Here is a 22,300-nt window from a genome sequence, read left to right as displayed (position 1 = left end):
CTATGGAACGAAAAACTAATCTAATCTGGGTGAAGCCATGGGTTTTACGACGACACGATAAAAGCATTCAACAAAACTTGTTACATGAGCTTACCGTGGAAGACGTCAAGTCGTACATCAATTACTTAAGAATGGATGAGCATACATTCCTGTATGTGCTCAGTAAAGTGTATCCTCATATCACAAAGCACAATATTCATGTAAGAACTGCTACATCTTCAGAAGACAGGCTCACTGTAACACTCCGATTCCTTGCTACAGGAGAGGGTTGGGTTAGGTTAGGTTAGGTCAGGTCAGGTCAGGTCAGGTCAGGTCAGGTCAGGTCTCCAATCTTCTTAATCTATTTTTGTATTCAGAGTGCCCAACTTTGTAAAGTACCTCATCAGCTTCATACATCTCTATTAATTTTGTAGTTGTCAGCACACACCAATTGTATTTACCGGCAATGTTTATAAAAACACTACACACGACAGAACGCTGCAGCGATGCTAGCGCCCCATGTGGTAACATATCACATTGCAGTGAACAGGTGACAAGCAACTTCTTTGATCAAATCTACAGCGAGGCCCTAGATTTGATCAAATATTGGACGACATTTGACAAAGTTCCTATTACACCATCAAATATCTTTGACAAAGATATTTGACAAAGAAATTTGATAGTGTAATACCGGCCTATGCTCCATTTACATGCTGTTGTTGCCTTTGACAAAGAAATTTGATAGTGTAATACCGGCCTATGCTCCACTTACATGCTGTTGTTGCCGTATTGTGGTGGGCAGTGGTCATAATGTTTTGGTTTATCATTATGTTATGTAAATTGAGGGTGGAGAGGGTAGGGAGAAAGGAATAGAGATGAAAGGGAAAGAACTAACAATATCAGTTACATCGGGGCTTTAAGCGGAATCTGCAGCGACAAGTGAAAATGTATACCAGACCGGGTCTCGAACCCGAGATGTCCTGCATACTAGGAAGTTGTGTTAACCATTGCACCATGCGGACACAGTGTTTATCACAGTTATGCGGACTACATCGGCATGCTAGCCAGCATGCGCACATTCTCATTCAGCTCCACCTATCCGCAGTCCTGGTAGAGGTCAAATGTTGGCGTACATCCACACTGAAGGTTGTGGACTCACTGCCTATCATGGCAAATCAATTACATGAATGCGTGGTGTCTGTTCTTTTGGACATGCCCAAAAGAACAGACACCACACATTCATAAAATGATGTGAAGCGAGACCTGTACAGTAATAGAGAGAAATCACAACTAACGGATTGAAGAGGCCTGACTACCGCCCTTAAAGTGCAGCCCTGATAGGCCAGACGGACAGGCGTGGTTTATGGCAGCACTTACATTGGTGCCCACAGCGCCTCTATTGTGGCAATGCTGTCTAGTGTCTGTTCTTGACATCCTTACTGTCCAGCAGGTCTTCAGACACACTGGACTGGGACACCAGAGATTTGAAGTCTGCCATTAGTTTTACTTGTGACTGTGTTGATGTGATGGTTCCATTTCATACCCCTGCAAATTGTTCCAATCAGGTACGAGGGTCACTCCAAACGAAATGCACACTATTTATTTTTTAAAATCCATCTGTTATTCTACATGTTTGAAAGTTTTACAGTGTGTAGATACATCCGTTAGGAACAATATTTTCATTTCTCCACATAATTTCCATCCCTCTCAACTGCCTTACGCCATCTTGGAACCAGTGCCTATATATCCGCATGGTAAAATTCTGGACCAACCTGTTGGAGCCACTGTTTGGCTGCGTGCACAAGGGAGTCATCATCTTCAAATCTTGTTCCACGAAGAGAGTCTTTCAGTTTCCCAAAGAGCCAGGTCAGGACTGTAAGGCAGGTGTTTCAGTGTTGTCCATCCGAGTTTTGTGATCACTTCCACGGTTTTTTGACGGACATGTGGCTGTGTATTGTCGTGCAACAGCAAAACATCCTGCTTTTGTCGATGTGGTCAAACAAGACTCAGTCGGGCTCGAAGTTTCTTCAGTGTCATCACGTATACATCAGAATTTATGGTGGTTCCACTTGACATGATGTCCACAAGCAAGAGTCCTTCGGAATCGAAAAAGTAGCCATAACTTTTCCAGCAGAAGGTGTGGTTTTGAATTTTTTTTCTCTGGTGAATTTGCATGATGCCACTCCATTGATTGCCTCTTCGTCTCTGGTGAAAAATGATGGAGCCACAATTCTTCCAAGAAATTCATCTCCCGCTGGGAGGACAATCCTCAATATTGCCGTGCCCACTTTCGTCACATAACATGCTTGCCCACCGATTAACTGTACTGCGATCGACAGCAGCATCTCTGTACACCTTTTTCAACCTCTTGTGGATGTTTCCCACTGTCTCGTTTTCACAGCACAGGAAATCTGTGACGGCACGTTGCTTCTGATGAACGTCAAGTGTAGCAGCCATCTTGAAGACATGCTGTGACGGCGCCACTCACGGGAACAGGTTGAACTAAGTTTGAAAACAAGCGGGAAGGATGTATCTACACACTGTAAAACTTTCACACGTGCAGAATGAAAACTGTGTTTTTACAAAATAGTGTGCATTTCTTTTGGAGTGACCCTCGTATTTGTATGAGTTGACCAATTCCAGTGGTGACTCTTTGGTTTTATAGTCATAGAAAACAACATTTTTCTTTTTGTGAAGTTCACATTTTTATATTTCTGTTCATCAAGGCAAGTTGCCAATCTTGGCACCGTTTTGAAATCTTTCAAGGTGTAACTAAATATTTGTGCAGCTTTTTTCAGTCAGTACCTCAGTATACATAGCTGCACCATCTGCAAAAATCTGAGGTTACTGTTAATATTATCTATATATTACATGAACGTCAAGGGTCCCAAAAAACTTCCCTGGGCTGCTCTTGAAATCACTTCTACTTCTAGTTATGACTCTCCATCAAAGATAACATCAGCATTCACTGGTACTTTCAATAATAACTATAGTATGGTATTGAATCAGTTGGTTTTTGAAAGTCAAGAATACAACATCCACAAGATTGCCTTTGACCATACCTTTCAGGATGTCAGGTGATAAAATGAGAGATGCGTTCCACATGATTGATGTTTTTGGAATGCATGCTGGTTAGCATGGAGGAGGATTTTGCAACAGATGGAGGTCAAGAGCATAGCACAGTAACTTTGTGGTTAAGTTCTGCAACACTTGATATAGATGGGTGTGAGGTATGCTTTCTTCCAACTAGAGGGTAAAGTTTTTCATTCAAGGCATTTATGGAATGTTGTTGTTAAAATGTGGTCCAACCCAGCCACAAATCCTTTATGGAACCTGACTGGGATTCCATGATGACCTGGAGCTCTGTTCCATTTTATCAGTTTCAGCAGTTTCCCAACTGCACTAATGTCTATTTTACTCTTCTTTGCAGTGCTGTGAGAATTAATTAGAACTATTCTCCTGCACTTTCCTTTGCAAAGGCATTTGAAAACTGAGTTAAGCAAATCTGCTTTTGCTTTCTTACCCTCAATTCTTTACTTATGACCAAATTTTCTTTGTGCCTTGTGAGAGATCTTTGCATAAGCTCCAGGACCATTTCCTTGTTGTGAGTGCAGTGTGCATGATAATCTGTTACACAGCTGTGAATTAATCATTCACACAAGGGTAGTGGTGATTTCTTTAAGGTTTGAAAAAAAAGAAAAAAAAAAGTACAGATCCATATCTGAACATGCATGTTTGAGATCAGCCTTTATCATTAAGTTTTTTTTAAATCGGTTTGGCCTACTGAGGATCATGTGAAATAACTTATGTCTTTTTTGGAAAAGGAGAGTTGCAACTCAGCATCTCTGCTATATGGTGAGTAGCAACTTTCCTTTTCATAATATTATGTCTTCTTTGTTGCCCCATTTCTTTCTTTCCAGTAGTTTTTCATTCTTTCTTGTGCTCTTCTTTTCTTTCTTTTATCCATGTTGTATCTGTCTCTTAATTTTTTCTTTTTGAAGCCCATGAAACTTTATACTTTTGCTCTGAAGTTCTCTGTCTCTCCTATTTCTTCCTCTGTTATTTACATTTTCATCAGGTCTGATTTAACTTCTGCGATCCATGTCATTGATCAGGGTAGCAATTCTTCTGGAAAACCTGAAATTCTCAGGAAATTACATGTTACCTGGAAAAATCAGGGAAATCTCAAGGTATTCAGGAGTTTTGTAATATCTTAGAGAGTTCTGGGTTATTAACCTAACATTAGAATTTAATTTTATTGAGCTTTATAAATCACAAATTTTGAAATACTTAATATTTCAAAGTGTGTTGATTATCAGAATAATAAAGAGAGATTATAGTGTGAAAAACTGCCCCATGTCACCCTCTCCCACTTACCATTAATTTCTCAGCAGCTTCTTATGATATCCTCTTCCTCCCAGTACCTGGAATTCTCGGGGCATGTTGATGTTTTTCGGTTTCTGTTAAAAAAGTTACAAACTCTCTTTGTTATTCTTTTTTCATCTAGCCATTTTAGGCGTACATAGAATATATCTATTCTCTTCCTCACTCTGTCTAGTATTCATTTTATTCTTTATTAAACTTCTTTATTACTTCTTGTTTTCCCATTGTTATATTTTGGTCCCAAGATTTTCCTGATTATTTTCCTTTCTCTCTTTTCTATTTCACCTAATTGTTTGGCTCTATTTAATGAAAGGCATTCTGAAGATGAAGACAATCTAGTCTAAGGACACTTGTGATGTAAGAGTTTCCCATTTATGGATAAAGATTTATTGTTATAACAACATTTCTTGTTATAAAGGTTTTTTGTTAATTGAAAAGCCACTTCCATGTTCCTTACTCATGCTAAGTTTGCTTATTTCTGTAATTCTGTCACATAGATATTGAAATTTTGTAGCTTTGTTTATTCTTGTATAATCAGTTTCCATTTATTTTTGTGCATCCTTTGCATCTGTATATACTCTGTTCAAAAGATATGCATAGGCCAGCTTTTGAAGCTCTCTCTTGTGAGGTATTTATGTGCATTATGTTGTCTTGTAGAGATTCAACTAGAATTGCAAGTTTGTCTGCAAAAGTCAAAAAAATAGTTCTCAGATTGTTCTCCTTTCTTCCAGTTATAAATAAGAATGCTAAGTTGCACTTTGCTAACTTTTATCACAGTGTCTTGCTACAAGTGAAGAGTGTCCGGTTTGAACCATGAAGTGCCACTGCTGTTAAAGTCAATTCATGTTACATTCCAGGCAGAACAGTTTGAACTATGTTCCAGTGAGGATTTCTTGTATACTTGAGGTTATGACACAGCATAGCTTAGAATGGTGATAGATGAGGCGAGACCATGTAATTTACAGAATTGTTGATAAAGCCATGCATCACTATTGAATAGTCACTAAAACTTGATGTGGCAACTCACAACATTTCATTAGCAACTATGAAAAACTCATAAAGTTAAACTTGCTGTCATATTCAACACATCATAAAAGTTTTGATTTGAGCCAGGAAAAATCTGAAAATTCCAGGAAATTTGTTGATGAAAAAAAGCCACCACACTGCCAGTTCAGTATCAGTGCTATATTGGAATTGTATCATCTTGTTCCGGGTATAGTTAGCATTAATGAAGAGATCTGACTTTAGTAGAAATGTCAGTTACCTCAAATATCTTGTTACAGTCACCTTTTTATCAATTTCTGATGCAGCGATCCTGCTATGCATTGCCACCAATTATTTTTCAAACTTTGTTCCAACTGCAGTGGTTCAAGGGCTATAAGGGAGTTTGTATTCTCTGTTGACTAGCTATAAAACTCATATAACCACATTTTCAGTAATTCCTCTGTATTTTAACGGGTCTCCTAAACTTTGATAACATCACAAAAAATCTTCCAAATTAGAAGTTTTACTGCCCAGATTGCAGCTAATACGTATCCTGATTACTACACTACTGGCCTTTAAAATTTCTACACCACGAAGATGACGTGTTACAGACGCGAAATTTAACCGACAGGAAGAAGATGCTGTGATATGCAAATGATTAGCTTTTCAGAGCATTCACACAAAGTTGGCACTGGTGGTGACACCTACAACGTGCTGACATGAGGAAAGTTTCCAACCAATATGTCATACACAAACAGCAGTTGACTGGCGCTGCTTGGTGAAACGTTGTTGTGATGCCTCGTGTAAGGAGGAGAAATGCATACCATCACATTTCGTCTCACGTTGGTCGAGATCCAATGACTGTTAGCAGAATATCGAATCTGTGGGTTCAGGAGGGTAATACAGAACACTGCTGGATCTCAACGGCCTCGTATCACTAGCAGTCGAGATGACAGGCATCTTATCCGCATGGCTGTAACGGATCGTGCAGCCACATCTCGATCCCTGAGTCAACAGAAGGGGACGTTTGCAACACAACAACCATCTGCACAAACAGTTCGACGACGTTTGCAGCAGCACAGACTATCAGCTCGGAGACCGTGGCTGCGGTTACCCTTTGCGCTGCATCACAGACAGGAGCACCTGCGATGGTGTACTCGACGACGAACCTGGGTGCATAAATGGCAAAACGTCATTTTTTCAGATGAATCCAAGTTCTGTTTACAGCATCACGATGGTCGCATCTGTGTCTGGCGACATCGCGGTGTACGCACATTGGAAGCGTGTATTCGTCATTGCCATACTGGCGTATCACCCGACATGATGGTATGGGGTGCCATCGGTTACATGTCTCGGTCACCTCTTGTTCGCATTGATGGCACTTTGAACAGTGGACGTTACATTTCAGATGTGTTACGACCCGTGGCTCTACCCTTCATTCAGTCCCTGCAAAACCCTACATTTCAGCAGGATAATGCACGACCACATGTTGCAGGTTCTGTATGGGCCTTTCTGGATACAGAAAATGCTTGACTGCTGCCCTGACCAGCACATTCTCCAGATCTCTCACCAATTGAAAATGTCTGGTCAATGGTGGCCGAGCACCTGGCTCGGCGCAATACACCAGTCACTACTCTTGATTAACTGTGGTATCATGTTGAAGCTGCATGGGCAGCTGTACCTGTACAAGCCATCCGAGCTCTGTTTGACTCAATGCCCAGGCGTATCGAGGCCGTTATTACAGCCAGAGATGGTTGTTCTGGGTACTGATTTCTTAGGATCTATGCACCCAAATTGCGTGAAAATGTAATCACATGTCAGTCCTAGTATAATATATTTGTCCAACGCTTACCCGTTTATTATCTCCATTTCTTCTTGGTGTAGAAATTTTAATGGCCAGTAGTGTAGTTTCAGCAAAGTTATATTGACCTCTTCGGGTCATCGGATATGTAATGATGAAGCCTCTCTGTGTGGCACATTGCTGTCTGGCTGTTGAAAACATGGCGGTAAATTCACAGAACAGACACACTGACACAACGCTAAGTACACTAAAATAAAAGCCATAACTGGATCAGCAAGGCACAGAGGTATCAAGTACATCAGATAGAGCATATACACTGCTATCAATAAAACTTCTACTTTGGAAGATTTTTACATTGATATAGAGATCACTCGGCTCTGACAATGCCAGGTAAATACATTTTATAACCTCAGTTAGACAGAACTCTTTTTTACAATTTCAATGAAACTCGTTACAACACTGCAAGTGATAGATTGAGAAAAGAGAGAGAGAGAGAGAATAACAGATTTTTTTACAACAAGCTTCTTTTTTTCTGGTATGAAATCATTGTCATCTGGAACTCGTCTTGTCTGGAGTCCTCATCATCCCGAAGTTGCAAAGGCAAAGTGTAAATGACTTCTCCAGTGCAAGTAAAGACACTCGTTGTGTCTTGTGGATGTCCTGTATTCACATTTCTCCTTTTGTATCTACATATAAATTAAAAAACAAATCCATGCACACCAGAAATTCCTGTCTGTACTACCAACTAAAATCAAATTTCTCCACAGACATCTTTTGTCAGTATAGTAGAAGGAAGTGAGATGTGTTGCTACTTCAAATAACGACGTACACCACTGCACTGTGTTGCTTAGGAATAATATTGGCTCCCAATGTCATTGTCTCTACTGCTAGTTTGTTATTATTTTTTTTATTTTATTCTTTTTGTATATATATATGAATGGTGCTGTTTCTTTGTTACAGGTAACTGAAAAGCTCAACATGGAGTCAGCAGATTGTCCCGAAGTGAAGGAAGAAGTTGAAGAAGAGCAGTGTTGTATTGACATGAGTTCTCCATGGGTAAGTATCAACAGGACTCTTCCGTATGTATGATCCATAGCTGCGGTGAATTTCTCAAAGGAAGTAACTTTCCTGTGTAGGCTTTTTCTGGAATTTTGAAATATTTTGTTTGCAATTTAAACAATGGAAAATCTTGAATGGAATAACAACAGTAGTATGAAAAGGTTAGATTGGTACTCGCAACTTAGAGGAGGTGCTGAGTTGCAGATAGGCACAATGAAAAGGCAAACTGTTAAGCTTTCGACTGAAAGGGCTTCTTTGGAACACACGCATGCGTCTATTGTCTCTGGCCGATGTCACCTGGCTGCTGGAGAAAGTGGCGATGTATGTGTTAGGTGTGCTTGTGTGAATGTGTGTGTGTGTGATTTCTATTTCCGAAGAAGGCCTTTTGGATGAAAGCTTAAATGTTTGATTTTTCATTATGCCTGTCTGTGACCCAACACTTCCTCTATGTAGTGGATAGTAATCTCCCCTTTTCACATTTTTGGTGTTTGCAGTTTGTCACATTTTGAAGTGGCTGATGTGAATTATTTGAGAATGTGTGGTAAAACTTTAAGTTTATCTGAAACACAGTAGTGTCTTGCAATAGTAATAATGCAGCAAGCTCCAAGGATCACATTGTCCTGATTGAGATTTGTAAACTATGCCATTTTTGGTGTTTGTAAATGTGCCACTCTGGAAATAAATTAGAACACTACATCAGCAGTCATTAGTATAGCTAAAAACTGAAACAAATTGCTTATTTCAAAATAAAAGAATAGCACCTCCATCAAGGAAGTGTCACCTGCTGCGTACCTGATGTGACAGTTGCCGTTTTTGTTGTTGTTGTTGTTTGCTGGGTTCTTCAGTCCAAAGACTGGTTTGATGCATCTCTTTTCACTTTTGACTTTTATGTTTTTAATTGTGCGCATCTTAAGCCCAACGTGCCCATGGGGCTAAGCTTTGTGTATTCAGTCGGCAAGTGACTGCCCGGTACACTGACGAACCATTTCCATTGCATTATTTCTTGTATACGTCACAGAAATATGTCAGGGGTGCTAATTACTGGTCAGTGTTTACTAAGTACTGCTGAATAGTTCATCCGTTACTCTGGATATTTTCTTCATGAGCATATGTATTTTTTATGCGCCAGTGATCATGCATCCGCCAACAACAATATCTTTAAATTGCTGCAATCTTGTTCTTGCAATTTTGCATCAGCAAACCTCTCTTACATTACTTTTCTGTTGATAATGAAATTAAAAAAGATCCATTTAGCCTGACTATTATTTTCATCTATTGATTATGTATCTTTGAATGAATCTGATTTTTCTGCTAGAATTGATAAATATCAGGAGCTTTTTCACTAATGATGATCTTTATCCTGAAAATGTAACTGGCTTTTAATAATAGAGTTTTTGCATTTGAACCTCAAATATGGATATTCAAACTTTGCTTTGTTTCATTTTTTATTCAAATCAGAGCTTCATGGATAAAGTAATCTCTTTTCTCGACTGCTTTGATACTGTAGTGGCTCATATTATGATTACATAAAATAGTTTTTCATTTACTTTCAAGTAACTGATTGTGTCAGCCAAAAATAAAATTCAGTCCATTTCATTTTGAGATTCAATTTAGGCCCATATGGTTGCTAGCTACACTTTTAAAAGCCCAGCTTTTAATTTTAAACACAAATAACAAATTTATTAGTTCCTTTCCTTACACTCATGGTATAGCATTCTGAGCAATTTACACATATTTCTTTACCTTATGAACCTAAAGCTCTTGTCTGATGGCTGCCATACAAAATAATAATGCAAAAGACATTTCTTCTTCTCAAAGGCACCACTTTAGTCTACCACACAAAAATTACCCAGCCACTTCCAACATTATCTTTCTTTTCTGTTCTCACCCCAGTAAGTAGCTACACTAATTTTCCACTCAGAAGTGACCCACACTAATTTGGGATATATTTTACTGCAAATAACTATGTATGCGCTTTCCCCATCTTCTTTAGACTGTAGACAATAGGTCATGACCATATACCATGACCAGCTCTCACAGTTTCACTACATCAAAAGAACAACACTTTGACCCCCTTACTACATTGTATTTTCTTGTGACATGATTAAACTCTATTGCAATTTGTGGCCAAATAACGCCATTTATATACACTGTCTCAGCCTCGCTACACTATCCAGTGCAAGCCTCTTCATCTCCGAGTAACTACTGCAACCTACTTCCTTCTGAATCTGCTTTTTGTATTCATCCCTTGACCTCACTCAGCGATTTTTATTCCCCACACTTTCCTCCGCTACTAAATTGGTGCTCCCTTGATGTCTGCCGGCCGGAGTGGCCGAGCGGTTCTAGGCGCTACAGTCTGGAACCGCGCGACCGCTACGGTCGCAGTATCGAATCCTGCCTCGGGCATGGATGTGTGTGATGTCCTTAGGTTAGTTAGGTTTAAGTAGTTCTAAGTTCTATGGGACTGATGACCTCACATGTTAAGTCCCATAGTGCTCAGAGCCATTTGAACCTTCTTTCTTTCTCTCTCTCTCTCTCTCTCTCTTTTTTTTTTTTTTTTTTTTTTTTTTTAAAAAAAAAACCCTTGATGTCTGAGAATGTGTCCTACCAACCCATGTGTTCTTCTAGTTGGGTTGTGCCACAAATTTCTTTTTTCCTCACTTCTCTTCATTAGTTACATGATCTACCCATCTAGTCTTGAATATTTTACTGTTGCATCACATTTCAAAAGCTTCTATTCTCTTCTTGTCTGAACATGCTTACCACCATGTTTCAGCTGCATAAAAGTCTGCTCTCCCAACAAATACCTTCAAAAAGACTTAAATAATGGAAACTCCACCTGGGAATATCAACAATTTAGGAAAGATAACGTGTTAAGCTGCAGACAGGCACAATAAGGCAAGCACATCTCACACCCACAACTGCCAACTCTGGCATTCTGGCCTGAGCTGCCAGAGTTGGCAGTCATGTGTGCGCGAGGTGTGGAAGGCTGTGGCCGAAAGCTTATGTGTAAGTGTCTTTTAATTCTGCCTGTCTGCAACTTAGCATGTTATCTTTATGGTAAGTAGCAATCTATATTTTTCTTCATTGTTCAATAAAATTTAAACATTTAAATTTTTATTCTCTGCTAACAGATTTCTCTAACTTCAGAAATGCTTTTCTTGCTGTTGCCAATCATGTATCCCCTCTGCTTTGACCATTATCAATTATTTTTCCACCCAAATAGCAAAACTTGTCTATTACTTTGAGTGTCTTATTTCATAATCTAATTCCCACAATATCAGATAATTTAATTTGACTACATTCCATTACCCTTGTTTGACTTTTGTCGATGTTCATTTTATAATGTCTTTCCAAGATGCTATCCATTCGATTCAGATGCATCCTTTCACATATTGGACAGAAATGCAGGCTCACTGGCAATTGCCAAATTTTTTAACTACTCATAGCTCACAGCTATGTAAAACTATTTAATACACATCATGAGACTCATTGATTGTAAATGATTTGTTTATAATATCCATTCTTGCAATTTTGGCCATGTGTATTTTGAAATTGTGCTTCAATGTATATCAAAATCTTAAACAATATCTGACTCGTATATATGTGATTGTCACCTCTGTATGTTAGATATTTGATATTACCTTTGTTATCATGCATAGAAGTGTGATTTTATTTTTGTAAAAGATAAATATAATGATAACAGTAAACACCAAACATATGGATGTGGTGATGACATATACACATGTCAGATATTCCTTAATATTTTGACTTGTGCTGAATCATGATTTCCCAGTACTCCACTTGAATATGACAACACAGCTGAAATTGTTGTGGTGGATTTTATAAATAATTAATTTGCAGTCGGAAGTAATCATGGCTGTTAGTAAAGGCCCAAACATACAGAATAGGTTCTAAAATATGAGTGGCTTGAAGGTTTCTTAAGCAACGTTGTCCTGGATGGTGAGTATTTGTCATAAACAAGGGTATTGCCATGAGTGCCCCAAGGAAGTATGTTAGGACTTCTTTTGTTTCCGACATACATAAAAGATCTGACGGATGCAGTAAGCTACTGTTTGCTGATGATGTTGAAGTGCCATCTTTGTGCAACTGTAGGAGGATACAGGTTGACTTGGGCAGAACTGCTGTTTGATATGATGGATACCAGGTGGCTCTAAATGTGGGAAAATATAAGTTAATGCAGATGAGTAGGAAAACAATCCTACAGTGTTCAGATACAGTATCAGTGGAGTGTTACTTGACACAGTTCACGCTGATAGATATGAAGCCATAACTTTGCAAAAAAAAGTGACATGAAGTGGAATGAGCATGCAATGTTGGTGGTAGTGAGGGCGAATGGTCAACATTCCTAGTAAAATTTTGGTTTTCTGTAAAGGAGACAACTTATAAAACACTAGTGTGACTCATTCTTGAATGCAGTTCAAGTGGTTGGGATCCTCACCTGGATGGATTGAAGATAAACATTGTTTGCAGTTCAGAGGAGCACTGCTAGATTTGTTACCAGTAATTTGATTAAGTCACAAGTGTTATAGAAATCTCTGTGAACTGAAATAGAAATAAATGATGATTAATTGAAGCCCCCAGCTGTCAACAGGTGTTGTTGATATACCTCAATGGGGACAGCTGAAAATGTGTGCCTCGACTGGGGCTCGAACCCAGGATCTCATGCTTACATGACATATGCTCTATCCATCTGAGCCCCCGAGGGCACAGAGGATAGCGCAACTGCAGGGACTTATCCCCTGCACGCTTGCCGTGAGACCCACATTCCCAACTGTCCATGACCTACATTTGTAGTGTTCCTGAAGGCAGCTGAGGGTTTCAATTAATTATCATTTCTTTGTAGAGAAGCTGCATGGTCATCATTAGTATCTGTTCTTTTGGAACAATTACTATCTTCATATGAAATAGAAATTTCTGGAGGAGTGATGACTTTCTTTTTGTGAAACACAGCTAAGAAATTTTGACACCTGTCATTTGTGGCTTATAGCTACAGAACGATTCTGCTGCTGCTGATGTAAATTTCTCTTTAAGGACTATGAAAGTAACAAAGAAATTAGGGCTTGTATAGAAGTCATTTACTGTCATCTAAAGTAGTCAGGTGATCAAAACTAATTGCAAAATGTTGTAGACAGGATATCAGTATGGAGTAAAAAGTGGCAATTGACTCTAAATCTTGAAAAGTATGAAGTCACTCACTTGAATACTAAGAGAAATCTGCTAAATTTCAGTTACACAATAAATCATACAAATGTAAAGACTGAAATTTCAATGAAATACCTAAATATTCCAGTTTCGAATAACTTAAATTGCAACGATCTCATAGATAATGGCGTGGGGAAACCAAACCAAAGACTGTGATTTACTGCCAGAACACTTTGAAAATACAGGGCGATTCAAAAAGAATACCACAACTTTAAAAATGTGTATTTAATGAAAGAAACATAATATAACCTTCTGTTATACATCATTACAAAGAGTATTTAAAAAGGTTTTTTTTTTCACTCAAAAACAAGTTCAGAGATGTTCAATATGGCCCCCTCCAGACACTCGAGCAATATCAACCCGATACTCCAACTCGTTCCACACTCTCTGTAGCATATCAGGCGTAACAGTTTGGATAGCTGCTGTTATTTCTCGTTTCAAATCATCAATGGTGGCTGGGAGAGGTGGCCGAAACACCATATCCTTAACATACCCCCATAAGAAAAAATCGCAGGGGGTAAGATCAGGGCTTCTTGGAGGCCAGTGATGAAGTGCTCTGTCACGGGCTGCCTGGCGACCGATCCATCGCCTCGGGTAGTTGACGTTCAGGTAGTTACGGACAGATAAGTGCCAATGTGGTGGCGCTCCATCCTGCTGAAATATGAATTGTTGTGCTTCTTGTTCGAGCTGAGGGAACAGCCAATTCTCTAACATCTCCAGATACTGTAGTCCAGTTACAGTAGCACCTTCGAAGAAAAAGGGACCAAAAACTTTATTGGCTGAAATGGCACAGAAAACGTTCACCTTAGGCGAGTCACGTTCATACTGAGTTGTTTCCCGCAGATTCTCAGTGCCCCACACTGAATAACTGTCGTCGATTCACTTCTGCCGTACTCAATAACACAAAAAGCTTTCTGTTGAGCGGTCGCCATCTTAGCATCAACTGACGCTGACGCCTAGTAAACAGCGCCTCAAGCGAACAAATGTACAACCAAATGAAACTTTATAGCTCCCTTAATTCGCCGACAGATAGTGCTTAGCTCTGCCTTTTGTCGTTGCAGAGTTTTAAATTCCTAAAGTTGTGGTATTCTTTTTGAATGACCCTGTATAACAGGTTTACTAAAGAGACTGCTTACACTCTGCTTGTCCACCCTCTTCTGGAGTATTGCTGAGTGGTGTGGGATCCACATCAGATAGGATTGACAGAGGACAGAAAAAGTTCAGAGAAGGGCAGCTCGTTTTGTATTATTGCGAAATAAGGAGAAAATTCCCAGATGTGGTACACAAATTGGGATGGAAGTCATTCAAACAAACCCATTTTTTGCTGCGACAAGACCTTTTCATGAAATTTCAGTCACCAACTTTCTCTTCAGAGCGTATAAAAAATTTGTTGGTGCCTACCCACACAGGGAGGAATGACCATAATAAAATAAGAGAAATGAGAGCTTGCATGTTAAGATTTAAGTGTTCATTTTCCCCACCCACTGTTTCAGAGTTGAATGGTAGAGGTTTGATAAACCGTTTGGCAAGCACTTAATTGTGACTTGCAGAGTAATCATGTATAATGTAATTGGATAGATAAAAAATGTACTCACCAAGTGGTGGCAGGAGAACACACACAAAGAAAAAATTTAAATTATGCAGGCTTTCAGAGCCAGTGGCTCCTTCTTCCGGCAGAAGAATTGGAGGGGAAGGAAGAGGGATGAAAGGAAAGGTGTTGAGAGGTTTAAGAAAGGGGTGTAGTTCTGAAAAGTCACCCAGAATCACTGCGTCAGGGGGCACTTACTGGATGGGATGAGAAGGGAAGACTGATTGTTGGGGACTGCACCACACGAGACTTGAAAACCTGAGGGCTTAAAGGTGGAAGACAGGGTAATGTGCAAGACAGAGATTACAACTAGAACTAGAGTTAATAAGAGTCAAAAGCTAAGTGCAGTTTATGTAACAGTGTAGGGGAGGGGGACAGTGAAAAATAGCCAAGTTAGAAAATGAAAAATGTTGAAAACTAAAATCAAGTGAAGGAAGGAGTAGTTACTCTTACGAAATGCTGAGATGGAGGGAATTAACATAAATTAAGGCCAGATGGGTGATGAGAACCAAGGACGTGTTGTAGTGCTACCGTATTTACTCAAATCTAATCCGCACTCGAATCTAAGCCGCACCTGAAAAATGAGACTTGAAATAAAGGAAAAAAAAAATTTCCCGAATCTAAGCCGCACCTGAAATCTGAGACTCGAAATTCAAGGGGAGAAAAAAGTTTTAGGCAGCACCTCCAAATCGAAACAAAGTTGGTCCATTGTAATATGAGACACAATTTAGGTCGAATGAATGACGATGCAGCTACAGTAGTTTGGTTCGAGTCGTAAGCTTAGCAGTTACGCTTTACCAGGTAGCCATTGCTATGCGTCAGGCACTCCGTCCATATTTATAAGGGTACCCTTCCTTTTTCACGTGCTTCGTCTGGTTTGAATCGATTGCTTATTTTGCTTTGATCTGATAAGTGCCGTTTTCTTTGTTATAGGTGTTTATGTCACTCTAAGCTGAAAATGCATTACTGTACTGTGTCATGCATTGTTTGTCGCATTCTGATAGTCCGTGTTTACGGCCTGTCGCCGCTCGCAGCATTGCTTGCTTTTGTGCGCTACGCGCTACCGCCGCTTGCAATTAAAAAAGAGGAATCGTCTCATTAGCAAAACAATGGCAAGAGACTGCTATTTGTTGTTACTTACACTGCTGCTTTCTTTGATAATGATCAACAAAAACCAAATAATAGACTGCGTATGATAGAACATAGTTAGGCGAAAATTTTTCTCCGTTTGAAAATCTTTGTGGCCGCTTCTTTAGTACATCAAATTCTGCACAGAAATTAGAGTCATCTTAGATTTAAAAATATCGTCAGTTGCCGTACTTCATTTCTGACTGTGTCACTATTAGGCATAAGAATAATACGAATATAATCATGAAACGATACATATATTCTTCCGCGTTTGCTGTTGTCTCACTCTAGTTTCGTAGTTTATTAGGCAGACAGGATTTAAATGAGATAGCAGCAAACACGAAAGAATACATGAGGTAATGTTTATATTCGTATTATTCTTATGGTGAAGAGAATACTGCATGTGATTCACATTTCATCAGGTTCCTATTAGCAACCATCTCTTCTCACAGGTAGGAAAAAATTCAGAACGTAGAGTTGGTCATATTGACAAACATGCCAAACAGTCTTGCCAGTCGGATTTTCATATTACATTGAAATTCTGCTACATTCGAAGATGAACAATACGGAATTTGTATTTACTTCGTTGAATAATGTATGAAAATGCAGTGGTCGAAACTCGGGGCGGAGGAAAAAGCTCGTCTTCCACCTTTTTTTTTTTTAATTTGTTTACTGACGCAGAGGTTTTGGCGCCAGAATTTATCTTTGTGCGTACAAAGCATGCCTGTGCAGCGCTACATATATTCGACGGCAGAAGTTAGTTATGGCGGCACCTACCAACATTTTTCAGAACTTCCGCTTGCTTTGCACTCGATTCTAAGCCGCAGGCGGTTTTTTGGATTACAAAAACCGGAAAAAAGTGCGGCTTAGATTCGAGTAAATACGGTAGTTCCCACTTGTGGAGTTCTGAGAAACTGGTGTCTGGGGGAAGACTCCAGATGTCACGTGTGGTGAAACAGGCACCGAGGCCATGACTGTCGAGTTGTAGAGCATGCTCTGCAACAGGATATTGTGTGTTGCCAGTATACCCTCTGCCTACGCCCATTCATCCTGACTGATAACTAGGTGGTAGTCACGGCAATGTAAAAGGACGAACAGTGTTTACGTAAGAGCTGGTATATGACGTGTCGTTTCATAGGTGGCTCTCCCTTTGTTGCATCTGTTTTTCCAGTTATGGGGTATGGTATAGGCGGTGGTAGAAGGGTACATAGGGCAAGTCTTGCAGCAGAGACAGGGGTAGGAGCCATAGGGTAGGGAGACGGGTGCAGAAGGAGCATAGGATTTGACGAGGACATTGCTGAGATTGGGAGGGCAACGAAAAGCTGTTCTAGGTGCGGTGGGCAAAATCTCAGACAGGATGGATCTCATTGCAGGGCATGATTTTAAGAAGTCGTGGCCTTTTCAAAATAGCTGGTTAATACGTTCAGTTGTCGTGTAGATGTCAATGCAGAGGCATATAGACAGTCATTTTTCCTCTCTCTATTTGTGAGTGTAATAAGATGTCCTTGTGCGAAATGACTAGTAGATAACATGAATCTGTTTATCACGGATACGGTATCTCATCTCGGTGCTTATATTTCAGATCTCGTGCGGAGCAGTGGCAGCTGGTGAACCGCTAACAGACCCTCTGTCTCTCGAAGGAGGGCAGGCAGGTGGCAGTGCGGGAGGCCAGGCAGAGGTGAGTCCAGCCTTTGTTGTTTATGTTTATCTTACCGATTGGGAAGTGTTGCGTATCAGTATCTTTATTTGTGGGACATTACAGTGATATTGACTATCTGTGACCTTATCTGTACCGACCTCCACAGTTGATGTCGCTGACGCACGTTCGTGTGGTTGTGCTCGACTTGGGAGTAAGCCAATTTGAATTATGGTCGTGGATGACATTTACACTGCCTGTATTCACCCTGCAAGGGGAGGTAAGAGGAGGGGAGCTGGTGGGATAAAGTTCCTAATCTCTAATCCTTGTGCCAATGTTTGAGATTAAATTCCAGATATTGCCGTAGTGTCTCACGAAGTGGGGCCACGTGACACTGCCAATGATTGCCTGTTCGTGGAACTGGAACAGGGGCTCGGTACTATTCGTGAATAGGCTGTGTGACAGCACTGAATTTGACCCTCTTCCTTCTCTTATCATTGTACATCACAAGACTAACACAATGCTATACACCACATTCGTTACACTCTCCTACACTTCACAGATACACATACGACACAACTGTCACATATCCGTAAGGGAAGGAGCCAGTGTATGCGGAGAAAGAAGACCCTGTCTGACACATGCCTGAACCCACGTGTTGCAAATATCACTGCCAACAATACCGTATGATCAAGAATGAGATTTTCACTCTGCAGCAGAGTGTGCGCTGATATGAAACTTCCTGGCAGATTAAAACTGTGTGCTGAACCAAGACTCGAACTTGAGACCTTTGCCTTTCCCGGGCAACTGCTCTACCATCTGAGCTACCCAAGCATGACTCATGACCTGTCCTCACAGCTACAATCCTTTCTTTTAGGGGTGCTAGTTCTGCAAGGTTTGCAGAAGAGCTTCTGTAAGGTTTGGAAGGTAAGATGTGAGGTACTGGCAAAATTGAAGCTGTGAGGACAGGTCATGAATCGTGCTTGGGTAGCTCAGATGGTAGAGCACTTGCCTGCGAAAGGCAAAGATCCTGAGTTCGAGTCTTGGTCCGGCACACAGTTTTAATCTGCCATGAAGTTTCATATCAACGCACACTCCGCTGCAGAATGAAAATCTCATTCTGGAAACATCCTCCAGGCTGTGGCTAAGCCATATCTCCCCAGTATCCTTTCTTTCAGGAGTGCTAGTTCTGCAAGGTTCACAGAAGAGCTTCTGTAAAGTTTGGAAGGTAGGAAACTGAATTGAAGCTGTGAGGACGGGTCATGAGTCGTGCTTGGATAGCTCAGATGGTAGAGCAGTTGCCCGCGAAAGGCAAAGGTCCCGAGTTCGAGTCTTGGTCCGGCACACAGTTTTAATCTGCCAGGAAGTTTCATACTGTATGATGTTTATATTTATTTGATCTGCACATTGTATACTCCACAATGTACCTTGCACTGCGAGAAAGTAAACAGTGTGACATCATATTGGAATTGTGGTGTTGTGTGCTGGTAAAAGGAAATAACCCAGGTTGACTGGTTAAAACTAAATAAAATTCATTCCTTCATTCACACTCGTATTTTGTAAATCCCACAATGGAGGAGAGGCTTAAGGGAAGTGGGATGAGTCAAGTTGTACTTTAAAACGCAGATGCAACCACTGTTCTGTAAAGTATACCACCAACAAAATTATGACTAGTTGTATTCTGGTTAAGCAAATAAGTGTGTTAATTACTTCTATATAATTTTACACAGGATGATTCTGCCAAATGAGGAGGAACTGCAGGAAACGGTCCCTGAGAGGATAAGGAACAAAAAATTTCAAATGGAAATACAGCCAGAAATGCATTCCAACAAAGATGCACACACTTAAATGAGCAGATAAAAGATGTCGAAAGCTGTGCAATGACAGTATATGTTAATGGGAGAATTATACCACCTCTGTTTAGGACCATAGAGTATTACTCAGTTGGAAGTGATATCAGAATGACATGTCACTTGATGTCGCAGACGCCATACTGATTTTGGTGTATTTAGCTGTTTTGTGCTATAACTTGCAGTATGCCATTTCAGGGCAATGGTAAATTGAAGAGTTATCACAAATGTGCCACACTTATAATTAAATGTCAGTTAATGAGGCCTCAACAACATAAACCTTCAATAGATACTATGATAATCGACACAAAAGACAAAAATAGCGTCTCCGGCATAGCTTAGTGGATAAGGACACGGATAACATGCTGTTCTTTTCATTTGTAAGAGTATCTTTTCCCAGCAGATAGGCAATCTTTAGTGGTCCAAATAAATGACGTGGACGATGTTCTAGTGTGGTCGACAACAATTCCTGCATTTTTTATAGAGTTCGCGTGGCTGTGGGGGATCGAATGTCCTCACGTAGCACGATCACATCCCTGGTTGGAAGTGCACATCTCTTCCGACAATATGTATGTTTTGTTTGGTCCAGAAGTTGGCAAGAGCATGCAGCGTTCACAGTACAATGCTCACGGAAAACAAATAATGAGAGAACTCCTTTAAAATCAGACTATTGCAGAAACCTTTCCTGCAGAGAGACAGTTCACGACTTTGACAGGTGCAGATTTGTCCTTTTTACGTGCTTATGTGATGCTTTTTTTTTCAATTCTGGGGTGTAATGGTGCACCCACATTTCATTGCAGATCACAGTCCATTGCAAAAAATGTTACCCTTCAGTTTGGTAGCAGGTATCAGTAGCCATTTCTGCATCTCAAGATGATGAAATTTTTGCTCTGCATTGAGAAGATGAAACCCCCGCCTTCTGAAATCCGAACCTTCTGATAATGAGCACAACCGTAGCTGATGCCAACCTCGACAGCAAGTTCAGCAACTTTATGTGGCGATTGTTTTCAGAGAGCTGGCTAACAACGGGAATACTCTCCTCAGTTGTGCTGGTCCTCGGGAGATGTCGGTGAGCAGCATTATCAACTACAGGGTGATTCAAAAAGAATACCACAACTTTAAAAATGTGTATTTAATGAAAGAAACATAATATAACCTTCTGTTATACATCATTACAAAGAGTATTTAAAAAGGTTTTTTTTCACTCAAAAACAAGTTCAGAGATGTTCAATATGGCCCCCTCCAGACACTCGAGCAATATCAACCCGATACTCCAACTCGTTCCACACTCTCTGTAGCATATCAGGCGTAACAGTTTGGATAGCTGCTGTTATTTCTCGTTTCAAATCATCAACGGTGGCTGGGAGAGGTGGCCGAAACACCGTATCCTTAACATACCCCCATAAGAAAAAATCGCAGGGGGTAAGATCAGGGCTTCTTGGAGGCCAGTGATGAAGTGCTCTGTCACGGGCTGCCTGGCGGCCGATCCGTCGCCTCGGGTAGTTGACGTTCAGGTAGTTACGGACAGATGAGTGCCAATGTGGTGGCGCTCCATCCTGCTGAAATATGAATTGTTGTGCTTCTTGTTCGAGCTGAGGGAACAGCCAATTCTCTAACATCTCCAGATACTGTAGTCCAGTTACAGTAGCACCTTAGAAGAAAAAGGGACCAAAAACTTTATTGGCTGAAATGGCACAGAAAACGTTCACCTTAGGCGAGTCACGTTCATACTGAGTTGTTTCCCACGGATTCTCAGTGCCCCATATACAGACATTGTGACGGTTGACTTTCCCGTTAGTGTGGAAAGTTGCTTCATCACTAAACACAATCTTTGAAACGAAACATTCATCTGTTTCCATTTGAGCAAGGATAAAATCACAGAAATCAATTCTTTTAATCTTATCAGCTGCAGACAGTGCTTGAACCAATTTCAGGCGATAAGGTTTCATAACTAACCTTTTTCATAGGACTCTCCGTACAGTTGATTGTGGAATTTGCAGCTCTCTGCTAGCTCTGCGAGTCGATTTTCCTGGGCTGCGAACAAATGCTTACTGGATGCGTGCTACATTTTCATCACTCGTTCTCGGCCGTCCAGAACTTTTCCCTTTGCACAAACACCCATTCTCTGTAAACTGTTTATACCAACGTTTAATACACCACCTATCAGGAGGTTTAACACCATACTTCGTTCGAAATGCACGCTGAACAACTGTCGTCGATTCACTTCTGCCGTACTCAATAACACAAAAAGCTTTCTGTTGAGCGGTCGCCATCTTAGCATCAACTGACGCTGACGCCTAGTCAACAGCGCCTCAAGCGAACAAATGTACAACTAAATGAAACTTTATAGCTCCCTTAATTCACCGACAGATAGTGCTTAGCTCTGCCTTTTGTCGTTGCAGAGTTTTAAATTCCTAAAGTTGTGGTATTCTTTTTGAATCACCCAGTATTTCTCGTGCCTGTAAAAACTGTTTGTGCCATACATGCACTTGAGCCCTTCTTAGGGTAATGTCCCAAAACTCTGCCACATGTCTTTTCAAAATTTCAATTGGTTTTACGCCTCTGTTATGAGAAATTTGATTATAATGTGTTGTGTAACAGATGACAGTAAGGCCCCCCCCCCCTCTCTCTCTCTCTCTCTCTCTCTCTCTCTCTCTCCTCCTCCC

At 40.4% G+C, this 22,300-nt stretch overlaps 1 protein-coding gene across 1 annotated transcript in view; it reads left to right on the top strand.

Moving 5' to 3' along the window:
- Positions 1–22,300, top strand: part of LOC124719733 (zinc finger protein 32-like) — a 74,983-nt gene that overhangs the window by 19,854 nt on the left and 32,829 nt on the right. Inside the window, exons 2-3 of the mRNA XM_047244935.1 lie at positions 8,108–8,203; positions 17,731–17,826. Of these exons, the coding sequence (XP_047100891.1) occupies positions 8,108–8,203; positions 17,731–17,826 (192 nt within the window). The remainder of the gene's footprint in view (positions 1–8,107; positions 8,204–17,730; positions 17,827–22,300) is intronic.

Source organism: Schistocerca piceifrons, chromosome 11, assembly GCF_021461385.2.
Source record: "Schistocerca piceifrons isolate TAMUIC-IGC-003096 chromosome 11, iqSchPice1.1, whole genome shotgun sequence".
In the NCBI taxonomy this organism is placed as follows: Eukaryota; Metazoa; Arthropoda; class Insecta; order Orthoptera; family Acrididae; genus Schistocerca; species Schistocerca piceifrons.
Note: the sequence above shows the minus strand (reverse complement) of the source record. Positions and strands in the feature narration are given on the sequence as shown.